Below are 18541 nucleotides of genomic sequence, written 5' to 3' on the forward strand. Positions count from 1 at the left end.
TTTAATAATTTATTAGGATAATAAAACTAAGATTAAGAAGGAGGAGATACATAAAAAAAAGAAGAAGACTAAGTTAAATTTAGTTAAAAAATAATTTGTTTACCCAGTATTTTTATTTTTCTTAATTAATATCTTTAACGTATGCTTGTGGTTGGAAAAAGGAAAATAAATATAAGTGATGGTAAACCACGGACGATTTTTGAAGATGATATAAAAGTATCTTTCGCACTTTGATAATGATAAAAATCTTTTTAAAATATTAAAAAATATGATAAAAATAAGAAAAAATATTAATTATTTCAATTGGGTTACACATTTATATAATTTTTTATTCAAGTCTATCCAAGCTGGCCCAACATCAAAAAAACTCAATCCCATTAAATGAGTGTATATTCACGCGCCAAAATCCTGGAAACATTTAACATTCATTCATGCTTTCATTATGAAACAACGTTCCTTTTTCAATCTCGAAATCATCACTAGAATGTTGATTTAGTTGATTATTGTTTGAGTTTGAATGAGTTTATGTTGAATTATTGTTGTTGCTTGTGATTTGTTGGTTTGGCTATGAGGAACAGCTCAGCTGTGATTGTTTTAATGGTTTTGCGACTGTTTGATGTGGTATTTAGAGGAAATTGATTAGATTTAGCAGTTGAAAGATTAAATTAAGAGTTGAAAAAAATCGGTAACCGAAAGACTAAAAAACGAATTAAAATACAAGTAATATTTTAAAAGGGAAGGGCTAAGGGTTTCGGCTTTGGGTATAAGAGGAAGATTAATATTAAAACTTTATTTTTAAAGAGTAACATTGTATTTGTATATAAAAATCAAGGTACAATTTGTAATTATATAAATTTTTGGGTATTTTGGATATTTTATAAAAATTCAAGGTTATTTTTATAAGTATGAAAATAAGTGATGGTTCAAATATAATTTTATAAAATATTAAGATTAAAAATAGAATATTAAAAAGTTCGTAATTTAGAAAGTAATTAATAAAAATTTAAAAATAAGATTTATAAACAGAATTTTAAAAAAAGATATATATATATATATTATTTATTTACTATTTAAAATATCTTATTTAAATTATTGTTATTATCTTTTTATTAAGAATATTATCTAGTAAAACTATTATTAATATTATTATAAGTTAGAGAAGAACAAATAGAATAATCTTAAAAGTTTTAGAGAACGTAGACTTATTTAAAGTACTTTATAATTCTTTTTCATAAGACACTTAGAGAGAGACGAGGGAATAATGCGAAGATAAATTTTATTATGAAATGATAGGAAAGAAAAGAAGAAGAAAAAAAAGAAAAGGAAAGAAAAATATTAAAGAACCTCTGCCACAAAAGAGTAGAGAGCAAATATTAAAAGAATCTAAAGAACCTCTGCCACAGAAAAGCAGAGAGCAAATATTAAAAGAAAGTAATGACCAAATCAGTACTCGAAAGATTCAAACGCTGACATTTTAGTACCTCACTATTGTTATTGACAAAATGGCCCTTAAAAGATTTTAAAATTTGACAAGCGTACTCACGAGTTCATTGGAGCACATTTCCGGCAAGCACAGTGCTGACATGGCCACTGCATTTTGATGATTTGTCAAATCACCCCCAAAGTTCCCTCCCCAACGCACACTTCCTCACGTTCCCTCTCCCTCCCTGTCGCAGCCCCCATCCCCAACGCACACTTCTCCCCCATTGCAGTCCCCGCCGCATCACAAGCCTCTCCCCAATGTACACTTTCCCTTCCTCTCTCAACACCACCATTCACAGTAACAACAACTTTAACATCAACAGCAACAACAACCTCCACCACTCTCTCTCTCTCCCCAATGCACACTACCCCTCCCTCCCTCAACCCCACCACTCGCAATAACAATAACCTTAATATCAACAGCAACAATAATCTCCACCACTTCCCCTTCCCCACGCACACTTTCCTCTGCCTCCCTCAACACCACCATTCACAGCAACAACAACTTCAACATCAACAGAGTTGTCCCAAATCATGAATTGTCCCAAATTTTTAGGTTAAATTATCATTCAAAAAGGTTAATCACAATAAAACTCAGAGAAAACAAACAAATTCATATACAATAATCAAAATAAAATAAAATTTAATACAGACACCACCAAAACAAAAATAGAAGAACATCACACACAGAGGGGACACGACACGATGGTTCCAAAATAGAACCCAGACAGAGGTAGCACGGCAACGGCTGGGGGCTAGCAGCAAGCACATACAAGTAGTAAAGGCGGCAGCAGTGAAGGCAAAGGGGAGAGAGAATTGAGAGTGTGAGACACTGTGTTGGGAAGGGGATTAGAATTCAAAGGGGTAAGGGAAGGTGATTAGGGTTCAGAAAGGGGATTTTGGATTGAGGAGGGGGGAAGTGCGTTGGAGATGGGGGATTAAGATTATGAAGGGGGAGGGAAGGATTAGGGTTGGGGAGGGAGGAGAATGCATTCAGAAAGGGGAAGGGGGAGTGCGTTGGGGAGGGGAAAGGAGAAGGAGAAGAATTAGGGTGGAAAAGGGTATTTGCCATGTCAACAAAACGCAGTGGCCATGTCAGCACTGTGCTTGCCGGAAATGTGCTCCGGTGAACTCGTGGGTACGCTTGTCAAATTTTAAAATCTTTTAAGGATCATTTTGTCAATAACAATAGTGAGGTACCAAAATGTCAGCGTTTGAATCTTTCGGGTACTGATTTGGTCATTACCTCTATTAAAAGAATCTAACAAATCTCTGCCACAAGAGAGCAGAGAACATAAGAGAAAGGAATGTATTAATTAAAGGAATCTCTGCCACAGGAGAGCACAATATAGAAAAAATAGAATGTATTAACTAAAGGGGTATCTGCCACAGGAGAGCAGAGGGCAAAGATAAAAACTTTAAAAGACTGTCTGGCACAAGAGAGTAGATGCAACCTTGTTTGGACTCTAGCGCCAAATGTATAGTGGGGACACCCACACACTGAAAACTGTTTTCCAGATGTAAGCACATTGAAAGTCACACTGTATGCGGCCTAGCCGTAAGACTTATAAGCACACAGTATGCATCTGAAAAGCCATATCTGGAACTGGTGCCCGGGTAATGTCAGGAGCGGGTAGGCAACCGACACATTAGCTCATGGCCTGCAATAGGACTAGACATGCATCATCCTTATTTGCGTATATTTATTTGTGATTGTGTTTTCTATGATTATGTGTGCTTGTGATTGGATTCTATGTTCTGTAATTATTGAGTTAGATTGTACTTTGTTTACTGTTGTTATTTACTAAGAACATAATAAAACAAACTTAACTAACTACCCCGACCCTACTAAGAACTCCCCAGTTCTTACCTCCTATCATCTCCACCCCTTTTCAACTACAAGTGCGAAGGTTTAGTGCGAAGTTACAGGAGCATAGAAGATTATTTTCACAAGTTGAGTTGTTAGAATTTATTTTCACTTCGTCGTTTATTATTTTGATTTTTAAAGGGTTAAAACTTGTAATTGAGACTTTTTGAAATAAATCTATGTATATAAAGTTATGTGGATATATATACTTTTGTGATTAAGTGGTTTAAAATAAAGTCTCATTTCGTTTTCCTAATAAGAGTTTTTGTTTGTATTCACGAAAGCTCAATATTAAATAACTATAGTATGAAATTGAAGGTTTAGAGTTAAGTGACGCCTGGGCTTTTAGTACGATCATGAGGTGCTAAAAGTTAGGGTGTTACACTATGCATAATGAACCGAACACGTTATTAAGGTGAATCAACTGTATAGTTGTAAATGAACAGAACATTATCCATTATATAAAATCAAATTCAACACAGCTTTCTACATAATGAACCGAAGACATTATTAAGTTGAATCAACGGTATAGTACTAAATAAACAGAATATTATCCATTATATAAAATCAAATTCAAAACACCTGTGTCTACAATTTAGAGATTATCAATTTAATTCAATTCAGAACACCTGCGTACATTCAATTCAATTCAATTTAGCAATTGCATTCCATTCAATTTGATTGAAAAAATAATCCAAACCTCTTCTGCTTGATTCGTTTCAGAAGAATAATCCTAATCGCTCTCGTTCAACTGATTTGAAGTTGAATCGTTCATTATTTTGATAGAATATTGAAATCTGAAAACGAAGAAGATAAATCTACAAATCGAAGAAGAAAACGAAGAAGAATAGGAAGAAGAAACACGAGCAACAGAGAAGAACAACAAACAGAAGAGAAGAAAAAAGAAGAAGAAGGACGAGCAGTAGAGATTGCAGATCCAAAAATTACAATACAAATCGTTAACGTTGAAGAAGAAGTTTACGTTAATAGGAGGGAGAGGGGAGCGCGCGTGTATTTCACGTAACTTGGGGGAGGGGGGAGGCACATTAACAAAAAAGTGTTTGGATAATTTAGTTAAGTTTTTTATATAGACGTGGAGTATTATTGTAATTTTTTTGAGTGACAGTGACTTTATATCTGATAAACTACTTATGTACTTTATCCAAAATTTTTTTAAAATATTTAAATAACTAATTAAAAATACATAAAAAAGATAAAAAAATTGAACTTTTTTCTTTATTTTTTAGGCCACTAACAAAAAAAATGAAAAAAAATAAAATAAAATCACTAAAGTTTACAGATGAAAATATCTTTTTTTAATTATATTTATAAAAAATCACATAAAAATTTAATATCTAAAATTTTTGAAAAATATATGTTTAATATTAAATATCTTTTGAGAATATTTTATTTTTATTAAAAATAAAAATAATTTTTGTTATTATATTTAAAATTAGAGACGATTTTAGTAGTTTATCCTGGATAAGCGAAAGAATAAATTAAAAAATTAAACCATATATATCATTAAAGACTGACTTCATTTTCTTTTATTTTCCATCAATACAATTTTTATTCTATTCCTCCTCTTTCAATATTTTATTTAAAAAAGCAACACACAAAACCATATATATAAAATGTTCATAAATTATTATTCTGGTATAGTAACTATGCTAGGAGGAGGTCCCTTGCAAATTGCAATAACAAGCATAGCAGAATTTCCTTTCGCAACATATTTTGCAATCTATTGGCCTGGAGCTCCCAGCAGCTTAACTCGTCCTATTCCACCAGAACCTTCTACTTCATTACCATTTGATTTGGATATTTTTTCTGCAAATTAATTAAATACGAAATGAACATTTTAGTTCTTAAAAATGATTAAGGTACTAATATTTAGCAAGTAAACAATATACATAATAACCACCCCTAGAAGAAAATATTTTTAGTGACAATTTATTTTATTTTTAGCAATAATAATAATAATTGCGGTTTTTTATTTAAATAAAAATAATTATTTACCAATTTAAATATAGATACAAAAATATACCATTTTGTATATTTAGTTATATTTTGCAGTCAAGAAAAACGAAAATATATAGAAGACTATTTTTGTACCCAAATTACAAAAACGAGATAAACTTATCAATTATTTTTGTTCACCTAAGGTGCAAAAATAAAAAAGATTTTTTTTTTTATGTATTTTAGGACTCTATGCCTGCGAAAAACAAGTTGCTTTTAGATTTTGGCATTTCATTACGTCTTCTCATCATTAATATGTATAAACTATAGAATAATAACATCTTTTTCACTCAAAGCATCTCAAGGTGACTGTCCCAATTTTTTTTTTTGGTAATTTATTTGTTTATATCATAAGTTAAATATAAAAGTTTTCAATTGATTTGAGCTAAACCCGAATGGAAAGAATAATTTTGATTGTTAAAAATTACTTTTTCTTTTTACAGGATTATTGGAATATCAGATTGATAGGACATTGCATATAGAAAAAGTTTTTGCTTTTTTTTTTTAATTTTATTCATTAAATTATTAGTTCAACAAATAGGTATTATAAAAATAATTAATAATATTATCTCGTTTCTGTAGTTTAGGTGTGCAAAAATATAGTCTTTCATTTTGTTTTTTTTTTTAAATTTAACTATAAAATTAAAATACAACTAATTACATAAAATGGTCTTTTTTTTGTATCTTATTTAAATTGGTAAATAATTAAAATCTTGATTAAAATCTTAGAAGTTTAACAGTACCTGTAGATGATAGTTTCTGGCAACATATACAGGCCCACCCCCAGGCCGAACAGCACAGTTTGACGCACGCTTCCTTTTCAATCTTATATAACGATCCATAATTTCTTTCCCATTTTTCTGCATATATATTATACACAATTAATAAACATTTTTAACTAGCGTACATTTTCTAAGAGGAGTTGAGGGACAAAAGAATATTTAATTTAGCTGAATAATTTATTAGCAGCAAGGGTATTGGTGGTTTGGCTTTCCTTTAATTTATTCGGAAAAAAAATATATAATGGTCACAACTCACAAAAAATAAATATATCACACTTTATCCTCTTAATTTTTTTTTTACAATTGAGGGGAATAGATCTTTTTAATTGTTAAAAAAAATTGAGAGAATAAAGTGTGATTTATAACTTTTTAATGTTTTTTCTCATGTTTTTTTTTATCACACTTATAAAAACGAACAGTGAGAGATCATATTTTACTCTCTCAATTGTTAAAAAAAAATCTATTTTTTAGAACACATTTTATCTCTTCAATTTTTTTTAATAATTGAGAGAATGTATTTTCTATAAACCATAATGCTATTATATTTAGTAAAAGACTAAAAATCTGTCACTAAAATGATTTTTAGTGAATTTTGCATGAAATTTTGTGAAAAAATAACCATATATATTAGAAATAAAGAGGGAGGAGGACATCAGTGCATGACTTTAGACTGAACTTATATATACAATTTTAATTAATTCTTCATAAATGATAATTCTTCAATATTTATATTATATCATAACCAATAGTGAATGAATGTGATTTTTATGATTAGAACAACCACTAATTTAATATAATAATTCAAAGTTTGTAAGCATATATACTAATAATATTGAAAGCAAAGGTCACACTAATCACCTGCTTTAGAGTTAGAAGAAATTTCAGGATAATTTCTAGTAGCAGCAACTTTTGAAGGATTGAGAACAACCATAGCTAATAATAAGAGTCCTAAAATGTGTTTTGTATTTTTGGCCATTTTTCTTGAGTAAGGAACTAAGATCAGATTCAAAAGTTATCAAGTGAATTGAATTTGATATATATTTTGTACATATATAAAGAGAGACAGAGAAAGAAAATACACGTACCATATATATACATTGAGAGATCGATAATATTAAAGTGATAATATCTAAATTTATTTTATATAATATAACATCTATAATTATAGAGTAATTATCTAAATCAGTCTTTAAGAATTTTAAAAGTGGACATTTTAGTTATAAAAAAAATTAATATACAGATTAATTTCTAAAGTTTTACTCCGGTAGACACAAATCAATCTCCAGTGCATTTTCTAACAGAATAATTACACAAATTAGATTCTAAAGAATTAAAAAATGGACATTTTAGTTCTCAAAAAAAATTAATATACAGATCAATCTCTAACGTTTTTCTCCGACAGACATAACAGTCCTCCATTCCAAAAAAATAAAATAATAATAATAATAATAATAATAATAATAATAATAATAATAATTATTATTATTATTATTATTATTATTAATTGCACAATAATATTGTAACATAATTTTTTGTATTTTTTTGACAAAAGTAATAATAAATTTATTCATTAGATTCTTATGTATGTATTTCTAATATAACCAGTCCAATCCCAAGATAAGATCAAGACCGATCATCGGCAAGCAGACTAAATTATGAACAAAATCACGCTGCTTGAACCTAAAGGAAACTTCCGGGCATCCTAGCCTAGTTACCGTGGCTTCATGGGTAGCATTGTACACTCTTAGATCATAACCTAAGGTTACAATCTTCAAGCCTAACTCATGGGCTTTCTCAAACTTGTCAGTATACTCTGATATGGACATAGTACCCTGCTTCAGCTGTAACAATTCAAGTTCCTTAGCCGTCCTAGCAGAAGTCGGAAAGTACTTCTTATAGAACTCTTCTTGAAAGACATTCCAGGTGATATAGTCATCACCCTGCTGCAGAAGACGTCGGATGCCTTGCCACCAATGCGACGCTTCACCTGTGAGCATATAGGTGGCAAACTCGACACGCTGTCCTTCAGGTACCACTTGTGCTTGCAGTGCTCGCTCTATAGCCTGAAACCATGTATCAGCCTCAGTCGGGCTAGTAGTTCCCTTGAACTTAGGCGGATTAACCTTCAAAAAGTTTGCCAGTGTCATCGGGCCTTGAACTCCACCTCCATCATTACCATGGTTGTTCATCTGTTGACCAAGAGCCTCAGCAGTGGCTTGCATAGCAGCAGCCATGTTCTCCAACGCAGCCATAAAGTTCACCGGGTCATTAGGGTTATTCTCCGGTGCACGAGCATTCGTACGACCTCTCGCACTACCTCTACCGCGTCCACGAGGCGCCATCTGGTTCCTATACACACCCAACAATCGATATTAAGTTGATCAGTCTCAATATCGGAAGTCTAGTGCTTCAAAGTCCCAAATGCATGCTCATGAACGTTTATGCCAATTATATCAAGCAGATATACTAATAGCACATAACACACACACAGAGAATGCACAGAAGCATAGTCAGTCCATCCCTCAGGCTCTATAGGAACGAACTGCTCTGATACCATAATGTAACACCCTACCATACAGAGCCTTATGCTTAAGTCATAATTCAGAGATGGCAAGGTATTACGACCTCTAAAATAAAAATTTTAGTACGTATAGTAGTATGAATGATTAATTATAACTAGGAGCCTTTGTAGAAAAAGGGGTAAACAAAAACCATCGCAACTTAAAAGCGCAACACTCCGATCGATAACGTAACGAACAAGGATAATCCAACGCGAGATTATATATATACAAAGGAGTGTCAAAAACAGGAATATCAAGACTCAAGATCCGGCTGCGAAGATAACCGGTCCGAGCATAGCAATATATACATATGATAAAATAAGAAAAACCCAAAGGAAACCCAAAGGGACACAAATACAGGAACCTATTCTCCAAAATCTCCCATAAGAGGAGTCATCACAGTTTGTATTATTTAATGGAGATAAAAGTATCTAAGCGAAACATATAAACCAAAACATAGTCCCGAGAACAAAGGATCTTCGCAAATCTAGAAGTCTCCAGCATGCCTCAGCGGGAAACCTCACGTCCTGCATCTGAAAACCACAAAATCCGCATGGGTGAGAACCAGAGGTCCCCAGCATGATAACAGCTTCCACATATATAATATATAATAATAGAGGAAAGCCAAAGGCAATCCTAGAACTTCCTCCAGATAATATCAAAGCTTATAAACAAGCTAAACCATATAAGGGCATCTGACTAAAGATTCTTCAGTCTAACTAATACTTCCCTTTCCAATTCCTTCAAACCTCCCAACCACCAGCAGGAGTATATTATAGCAAACACAATTATATCAGACAAAGAATATACAAATAGGAGCAGTTAAGACATTTAGACAATTAGCAAGTAATATGCAGTCAAATAGGCAATCTCAAACAATTCACATAGTATGCATATGATGAATGCCTGTCCCTAGTGGCCGATGATATCATCTTGTCGGTTATAGAGCCAACCCGACAAGTCCTGGTCGCTAACCATTGGACTGTCCCTCTGTCGCGCATCCCCAACTTGAGTTATACTCGTATAAACTTGATCATAAACATGATCCATATCCATCACCCTCACTGGTGAATATTTCGGGGGCGAGCTCATCCGGGTCTTTCACAGTGCCCGGCCACACTTACGACATAGGGTCAACAGAGCCTCGAGCCTCCACCTGGAGCACGTGGTGGCTAGCCACTGCTTCCTCCCAGGGATCTCGTGCCTCTGATAGTGGAAGTGCAAATCTCAATTATCAATAATTCAGCATAAACATGCATGAATTCTCATCCATGGATCAACATCCATATCAGCCATCCGGCTCACGGTTCAGTCCAGAACCAGCCAATATTCATATCATACACAGCCTTTCCGGCTTACGGTTAAATCCATAACCAGCTGTTTCATTAACAATTATAGCCCTTCGGCCTATGGCACAACAAGCACTTCCACCACCATCATCCGCATCTCACATAATCATCTTTGATCCTCATTGATCATTCATCTTTCCCTTGCTTCACTCGCAAGTTACCTCATTCACTAGCCCTTTTTTAATAGCTAGGCATGTCATAATGATTTAAGACATAAATGGTGAGATCGGAGGCTTAGAAGTATGAGATTTGGCTTTTAAAACCCAAAAATCAACTTTGGGATGAAAACAGGGCCACGCGTACGCGCACTCTACGCGCATGCGTGGATGGCCTCAAAAACTCATCGACGCGCAAGCGTCATGCACGCTAACGCGTGGATTACAAATTTGCCAATCGACGCGCACGCGTCAACCACGCGTACGCGCGGGTGTTCTCGTGCCCCAGGCATAACACTGGCACAATTCTGGCATAACTCTCTGGAAAATGGCTGGGCATTGGGTGCAGCACCATCGGCGCGCCCGCGCACACCACGCGCACGCGTGGATGGCATTTTCTGGAAGATCGGCGCGTACGCGCCAAGTGCGCCCACGCGCAAGGGGTCATTCTGCTAAAAATTTTCTAAGTTAAAAGCTGCAGAATTCACAGATTTAAACCCCGATCTTCCAATGGACATAACTTCCTCATTTTAAATCGTTTTTCACCCGTTCTTCGAACGGCATGGACATCCCGGATCCAATTTCATTTCTAAACAGATTTGGTACAAAACGGAGATCCGTAGTCCAAGTTATGTCCCGCCAAAGTGTGCCCAAAAACCATATTTTCATACAAAACCACAAAGTGCCATTTTCAAAACAAGCCATTTCCAACTCTTTTCAAAACCAATCAAAACATGCCAAGTTCATCCCTTTTCTTTGAAATCAATCAAAATATATCAAATTCAACATCAAGCCTCCTCAACTCACACATTGACACATTACCACAACTTACCAAAATCACTATCTCATCATGTTATCCCACTTCACCCAAGTGGCTCAAACTCAAACACATTGACATATCATATACTACTCCTCATGCCAATTCTCAACAACACCAATTCCAATAAATCATTATTGTACACAATCAACATCATACTCACCATCAACATGGTTCAATCCACAATTCAACCATAACCAATCATCAAGCATATATCACAACATGCATATTTCTCATACATCATACCACCAAGGCATCAATAATCATCATCACATATATGACCACATCATATATCTCAATCATTCAACAACATCAACAATTCAATGCCTATCTTAGGGCCTCTAGCCTAAGTATTTCCTACCACATTACATATTAGATACGGGAAACCGAAACCATACCTTAGCCGACTTTCCCAAGCTCCACCGGAGCACTTCCAAACCACTTATCCACAAGCTCTCAAGGCCTCAACACCTCCAAGAACAGATTTTTCACCACCAAATCCCTTTTTCAAGCTTTTCAAAATCACCAATCAAGCTCCAATATCCACACATATACAACCTAAGCCACAATCATCATACCCATACACAACATCTCAAAACCCAAACATCATAGAACAACAAAATACACTAGGGTTGAGAATCTTACCACACCCAGGGTCCAAGGAGACAAGATTAACCTTCTTCTTCAAGAGAGTTGGGTCCTATAACATCAAAGAACCCAAAATCTCAACATTTTACCCATGAAACTCGAAAATAAGGGCTGGAATTTCGAACAGAAACTTGTGGCTTACCTCAAGATTGATTGTATGGGTTTTGTAGAGCTCTCCGCGGTGAACGCGTGGCCGCAAACGGGACGGCAATCGGAGCTCTAGATCAAAAGTTATGGTGATTTGAAGATCAAGTGAGAGATAGAGTTTTGAGAGAGTGTTCTTCCCCCATTTCCTCTCTTTTCAGCGTGTTTGGTGTTGTGTGAGGAGAGAGAGTGCTGAAAACTAGAGTTTTGGTTTAGTTATGTTGGGCCAAGGGCCCACTTTGGGTCCGATTGGCCCTGTTTGGCCCGTTCGGTCCAATTTTGGTCCGAATTCTATAAAATTGGTACCAAAATTCTCGTCTCAGTCTCCTCTATCACATTTAGCCATAAAAATCACATTTTAGGCTTTCTAGAATAAATTCTCATTTATGGGTTAATTAGCCGTTAATTAACCGGGTTTTACAGTTTTATTTGTTAGTATCATATTCATTTTTAAAGTCAAAACACTGTGATTAATGTTGTTTCTGGTTAAAACTTCATATTTTATGACATTTTAAGTTTTTAAACTTATAAATTTATGTCATTACAAATTAAAATCTATTACATTGGTTAATATTCTTTAACATTACTGAAATACCATTGTTAAGTTTAGTTTGTAAGAGGAAAAACCAATATAACAATTTTTGTTATTTAATATATAATATATTCAATTAGAAAATAAATTATTATTCGTTAGATTGATAAATATATTTTTTTAATATCTTATACCATTTTATTTGGTAATATTTATCATTAAAGAATAATAAATGGCCATATTATTCTACACAATATAATATACAAAGTATTTTTTATTTTGAAATTAATTCTAATTAATGAGATAAATTTAAAATATATTTTTTATTTTTCTACTCAAATTTAAATTTAAATTCAAAATTAATTAAAATTTTCTGATATTTTAATCTCAATAACAAAAATAAAATTAGATACAAAATATTTAACATTTAATAATTTCAATCATTTAAATTTTAATTATAAAAAATTAAATTAAAAATTAATTATAACTTAATAATCAATAATATATATTAGTATATAAATAATAATATCTAATTATAATTGTTAATTTTTTTTTACAGAAAAAATGTATAATTTATTGAGGGTTGATTTATTATCTTATTTTTTATTATTATTTAAAAAATTATTTATAATTTTTTTATTATGTAATTAATTTAATTGATCATTTTTTATTAAAAAATATCAATATATACTATTTATATATATATATATATATATATATATATATATATATTTTTAATACTAATAAGTAAATAGATATTTATACTATTATATTTATTATCCTACATGATGACTTAAGTTACTTATTTTATATGTTATCTTGTATCTTAAATTCAATATATATCTTGGACCAGTAAGATTTCAAAGCAAGCAAGATTAATCTAGGCCGTCCCAAATCTAACTTAGGTTCATTACTTTAAAGTCCAATAAAAATAAAGTCTACGTGTCTCCTCTCAAGTCGGCTCTAATGAAACTTTTGCTGCTAATTATGTATGGTAACGTATACTTGAGAAAACGTGGTGGGCCTTTTTTTCGTCCCTCACTTCCATTTACAAAAAATACCCTTGTTCCCTCTTCGTCTTTGTAATTTCTATTTAATAATCACCTCAGGAAACCTAGATTTTCTAGGATATCTATAAATATTTTTTAAAATTTTTAAAAAAATAACAAAAAAAGATATAATATAATAATTATAAAATAATCAATTCAATATAATTCAATACAATGTATAATATTTATTATGAAAAATAATATTTTAAAAAAAATTTATAAAAATATATTTCAATATAATAACATAACATATTTTTTTGGGTAAAATCGAACGGCGTAGTGACGGATTTGAGAGGCAGAGAAAGTGAGTTAGAAGGGAAGTGAGAGAGAGACAGACACATAGATTTGAATGGGTCTAAAAGAAAAAAAGAAAGATTTGAATTGGAGGCAAGAATTAAGATTACTAAATTTAAGAAATAAATTTATGTATATATAAATTAGGATAAATAAGTAATTTTATATTCACGTAGATTTAAAAAGTCTCATAGGACGGTTACTTATGTCTCGGTCTCCATACATTTTCACGTGGGCATGTCGTCGGAATTTTACGAGTCCCCATATAATCCGAAATCGTGAGTAATCCTCATGAATATCTGTTTCGACTGTTTTATTTTATTATTCTTATTGCTAGTATTCATTAGTTCGTGACGTGGAGTTCTTCCGGCCACTTAGTAAATTCTCAGATAACTAAAGTTCAGATCATTCTCATAAAGTCACATGTATCCTTGTTATAATAATATTAATTGAAGATAAATGATTAAAGACTAAATGAGTCACATTTTTCATATATATAAGAATAATTAATATCACATATTATAACTTGTGAAATTATAATATTTTAAGAAGTGATGTATAAATAACTTAAATGTTAATAAATTTAAAAATTAAAAAAAAATTAAAAAATTATATTTTATCCATAAAATTTTATTTTTAAAAATTTATCTATAACCTATGATTAATAACTTTAGAATTATATATATATTATTTATTATATATATATATATATTATATTTTATTGAGACTTATAATTATTTTTAATCGACGATATTAGTGACTATAGAAAAACTTTAATTTTACCTTTAAATAAAATTACAGAAAAATTAAAAACAAAATTGGTAGATATTTTTTTATCATTCATTCAGCTTTTAATTTAAAATTAAATTATATATTTAATTTATATTTATTTGTTTATTCTAATAATTATATGTAATAGATAATATATTTAAATATATTTTAAAAGAAACTATTTAATTTTATACAATTATAAGATAATCATAAGATTGAGACTAAAATGAAGTAAAATATAATAAATATATGAGGTGTAAAAGTAAAATAAGCAACTAAAAATAAGGTAAAAAAATAATTAAAAGAAGTAAAAAAAAATAAAAAACACAATGCGTGTAGTCGATAAAAAATACACTATAACAAAAATTTAAGAGAAAAGGATAAAAAAGTCCCTGACCTTTTACCCTGCGGACATTTTCGTCCCTGAGCATTGGAAAATACATTTAAATCCCTGACCTCCTTGAAAATAGGACGAATCTGTCCCTCCGTCAAAAAGCCACCGTCAGACACAACAAAAAAGTCTGACGTGGCTTCCCTTCGTCTTACCTGGCATGACGGATGCCAACGTGGCACGTTAGTGAGATGGAGCATTTGGAAGGTGGACAAATAAGTCCCTGGAGCCCATAAATACGTCGTTTAGATTGGTGCCCTAATCTTGAAATTCGTTTGACTTCTTCGTTCAAGCTGGTGGGTGGTGGTGAGGAGAAGAATTCTGCGTATGTTAACAATGGCCATGCAGGGAGCATCATCAACCTCAAGAAGAAGCGTAAGTGGATTTAGAGAAGAGAAGTCTGGTTCAAGCTCAGTTCCATCTGCGCTTCATGCTGGAGATGGAAACGTCGCCGTCGCACCGAGGTGTTTCTGCGGAGTTTATGCAATAATGTATATGTCGAAGACAGTTAGCAACCCTAACAGAATCTTCTTGGGTTGTCCATTCTATAAGGTAAGTTAAGGAATTTTGGCTTTGGTCTGATGTTAGATGGTTGCAAATAGTATCTGATCATTGGAAATTTTGACAGGGAAAGGAAGGTCATTGCAAATTTTTTGTTTGGCTCGATGAGCATCTTCCCAGAATAAGAAGCAATTGTTGCATCTGTGACAGGAAACATATTGAAGATGTAGAAGAGGAAGAGGAATTAGATCATAGAATGGTTGTTTTAGAAGAGAAGATTGTTGCTTTAGAGAAGAAAAAGAACCCATTAGCTTGGTGTATTACTGTGATTATATGTGCTGTATTTGTTGCTTTTTATGTATCTGTTGCTTGAGAGATGTAGTAATGACATCATGATAGAGAAAGGGATGTACGGAGTTTTTTCTTGTGTATTGAATCATGCTATTTTGGCAAGTTATGCATCCTGTAATTTAAATGCAACTGTAGCTATTATATGAGTATGTTCAAATTATGTTTTGAATAAGTACATAGACAAGAAAACGCTAAATTAGGCTTAAAAGTAGCATACATAATCCATGAAAGTTGATGTTCGATAACAGAAAGAGTTTCCTAAAGCTTTCCAAAATGATATAGTCTCCTAAAGTACAGAGTTTGATGAAGATGAAGCTGAACATGACAAATCAAAAGTCAGCCTCACAAACACAACATCACAGATCTTAAAACTCAGCCAAAATACAAAAGCAAGTTTACTAAAACCTAATACAAGGCATAATAGAATGCCCAAAGTCACACAGTTTTTCACTTCTTTGGCACAATGGAAGGTGGGTTTGGGATGAATTTGAACATGCCAGTTGTAGTCGTGCTTGTTGGTGCCAATGTCTCCTGGGTAGCTGCTGCATTTGGTCCTGGGATGACTTGAGGAGGATGTGGGCCAGGTGGATTTGGCTGACTTTGAGGTGGGAGTGGACTGGGGTTTAGTGGAGCTGGTGGCCTGAATATCCTTTGCTTGGGCCTCATCTCTGATTGAGTTGCTTGAGCGTTTTGGTGGGTTGTGGATGGAACTTGGAGTGGAGGCCTAAAGTGTGTCCTTCTTGTAACTGGACCTGGCTTGACTTGGGGAGCTACTGCTGTTGCTGCCACAGGGTTAGAAGGACCAGGGGTGACATCAGGCATGGGTGGCTGAGTAGGTATACTGTGATCTTGAGTAGATGGAGCATCCTGTCCAAACATTTACATACAGATAGTGCTTAGCATACAGAAATCAGACACATGATATAGCTAAACACTAAGAAAGAAGACACATAAATCCATGGTGATAAATTAATAAGACATATTAGGACTATAGCAGTTTACTTACACTATCAGTAGGAGCTGACTGTGAGAGTGGGAGGATTGTCAATGCCTGAGATGTGGAACCTTTCTTAGCCTTCTTTGTCTTAGGTTTCCAGTTGAGGTCAGAGGGAGTCCCCTTGCAAGTCTTGTAGTTATGCCCCGTTGCACCACACTTACTACAAGTAACCTTGAATGACCTCTTAAGCTTTTCACCCTGCTGCATCATTGGCTCAGTTGGATCCTTCTATCTGTTGTGCACCTTTGGCATGCCTATTGGTCTCTTTATGATGGGAGGATCCGGCCTTGAATACTCGGTCCTTGTCCAAAACTCCTGACTTGGCACAGGCTGAATACAATGAGCATATGTCTTGTGGATTGACTCCATGCATAACCATGGATGCACATAATCCTCTGGATGATCGTGCCTCTTCCTTATTGCTGCAATGGCATGGATACATGGCATGCCTAAAACAGGATAACAGTAAGGTACCAGAATATCACCAAACCTTACAACCGGAACAGAATCAGCCATAAATAACTAACATCATGTACCACAAGTCATTTAATCAGCAATTAAAGCATAATGGACATAAAATGATATAATGCCTAACAATAAATTAACACTAACCAGTGAGCTGCCATTTGTTGCACGAGCAAGTCTGACTGATCAGGTCCACGACCACCTTTGTAGCTTTACGACTTACTTCGAACCTCTTACGTTCTTCATCACCAGTCCAGTCTGCACGCCATTTATTGCTAGGCCTAATTAGACGCTCCATCCTCTTCTGCTGAACAGGTGTGAGCTTTTCAGTATAATTGCCAAGTAGATCTTTGTGCTTAACCATCCTCCTCATCAGATAGCATCTAATCTCTTCACACATTGTGAGGATGGGCTTGCTTCTATAGTTGACAATCTTTGCATTGAACACCTCACACATGTTATTTGTGAGGTTGTCAACTTTTAGTCCGTGTGAGAAATATGCCTTCACAAGTGGCTGCCTCAAATTTAGATAGGTATTCCCATGCCCCCTGATTAATGCCTTTGAGCCTCTCCATTTGTTCTTTGAATTCGGGTATGGTAGTGCACTTTGCACATTCCCAAACTACCTCCCGAATATACAAATCTTTAAACCGGTTGATAAAGTTTTTCCAAATGTGCATCACACAGTTTCGGTGATGGGCATTTGGCATAACTTCTTTCAATGCAGGAAGCAAATTGATGAGCGGATAATTTATACGCTTTTTGGCATTGTTTTTAGGTAGTTTTTAGTAAGTTTAACCTACTTTTAGGGATGTTTTCATTAGTTTTATGTTAAATTCACATTTCTGGACTTTACTATGAGTTTGTGTGTTTTTCTATAATTTTAGGTAATTTCTGACTGAAATTGAGGGACTTGAGCAAAACTCTGAAAAAGGCTGACAAAAGGACTGCTGATGTTGTTGGAATCTGACCTCCCTGCACTCAAAATGGATTTTCTGGAGCTACAGAACTCCAAATGGTGCGCTCTCAATGGCGTTGGAAAGTAGACATCCAGAGCTTTCCAGCAATATATAATAGTCCATACTTTATTCGGAAATTGATGACGTAACTTGGCGTTGAACGCCAAGTACATGCTGCTGTCTGGAGTTAAACGCCAGAAAAACGTCATGATCCGGAGTTGAACGCCCAAAACACGTCATAACTTGGAGTTCAACTCCAATAAAAGCCTCAGCTCGTGGATAGATCAAGCTCAGCCCAAACATACACCAAGTGGGCCCCGGAAGTGGATTTATGTATCAAATTACTTACTCATGTAAACCCTAGGAGCTAGTTTATTATAAATAGAACTTTTTACTATCATATTATCATC

At 33.6% G+C, this 18541-nt stretch overlaps 1 protein-coding gene across 1 annotated transcript; it reads right to left on the bottom strand.

Annotated features, from left to right (window-relative positions):
* Positions 1–16157: 16157 nt before the first annotated feature.
* LOC130975566 (formin-like protein 5) lies at positions 16158–16917 on the bottom strand. Its single transcript, XM_057900338.1, has 2 exons — positions 16717–16917; positions 16158–16577 (listed from the first exon to the last, which is right to left on the bottom strand). The coding sequence occupies exons 1-2, from the start codon at positions 16915–16917 to the stop codon at positions 16158–16160; spliced, it is 621 nt and encodes a 206-aa protein (XP_057756321.1).
* Positions 16918–18541: the final 1624 nt, after the last annotated feature.

The sequence above is a fragment of the Arachis stenosperma genome, chromosome 4 (genome assembly GCF_014773155.1).
Source record: "Arachis stenosperma cultivar V10309 chromosome 4, arast.V10309.gnm1.PFL2, whole genome shotgun sequence".
NCBI lineage: Eukaryota > Viridiplantae > Streptophyta > Magnoliopsida > Fabales > Fabaceae > Arachis > Arachis stenosperma.

Coding starts and splice junctions, on each gene's coding strand:
- LOC130975566 (XM_057900338.1), bottom strand. CDS start 16,917: ATGATGCAGCAGGGTGAAAAGCTTAAGAGGTCATTCAAGGTTACTTGT. Junction 16,578..16,716: donor AGTCAGCTCCTACTGATAGT/GTAAGTAAACTG, acceptor ATGTTTGGACAG/GATGCTCCATCTACTCAAGA.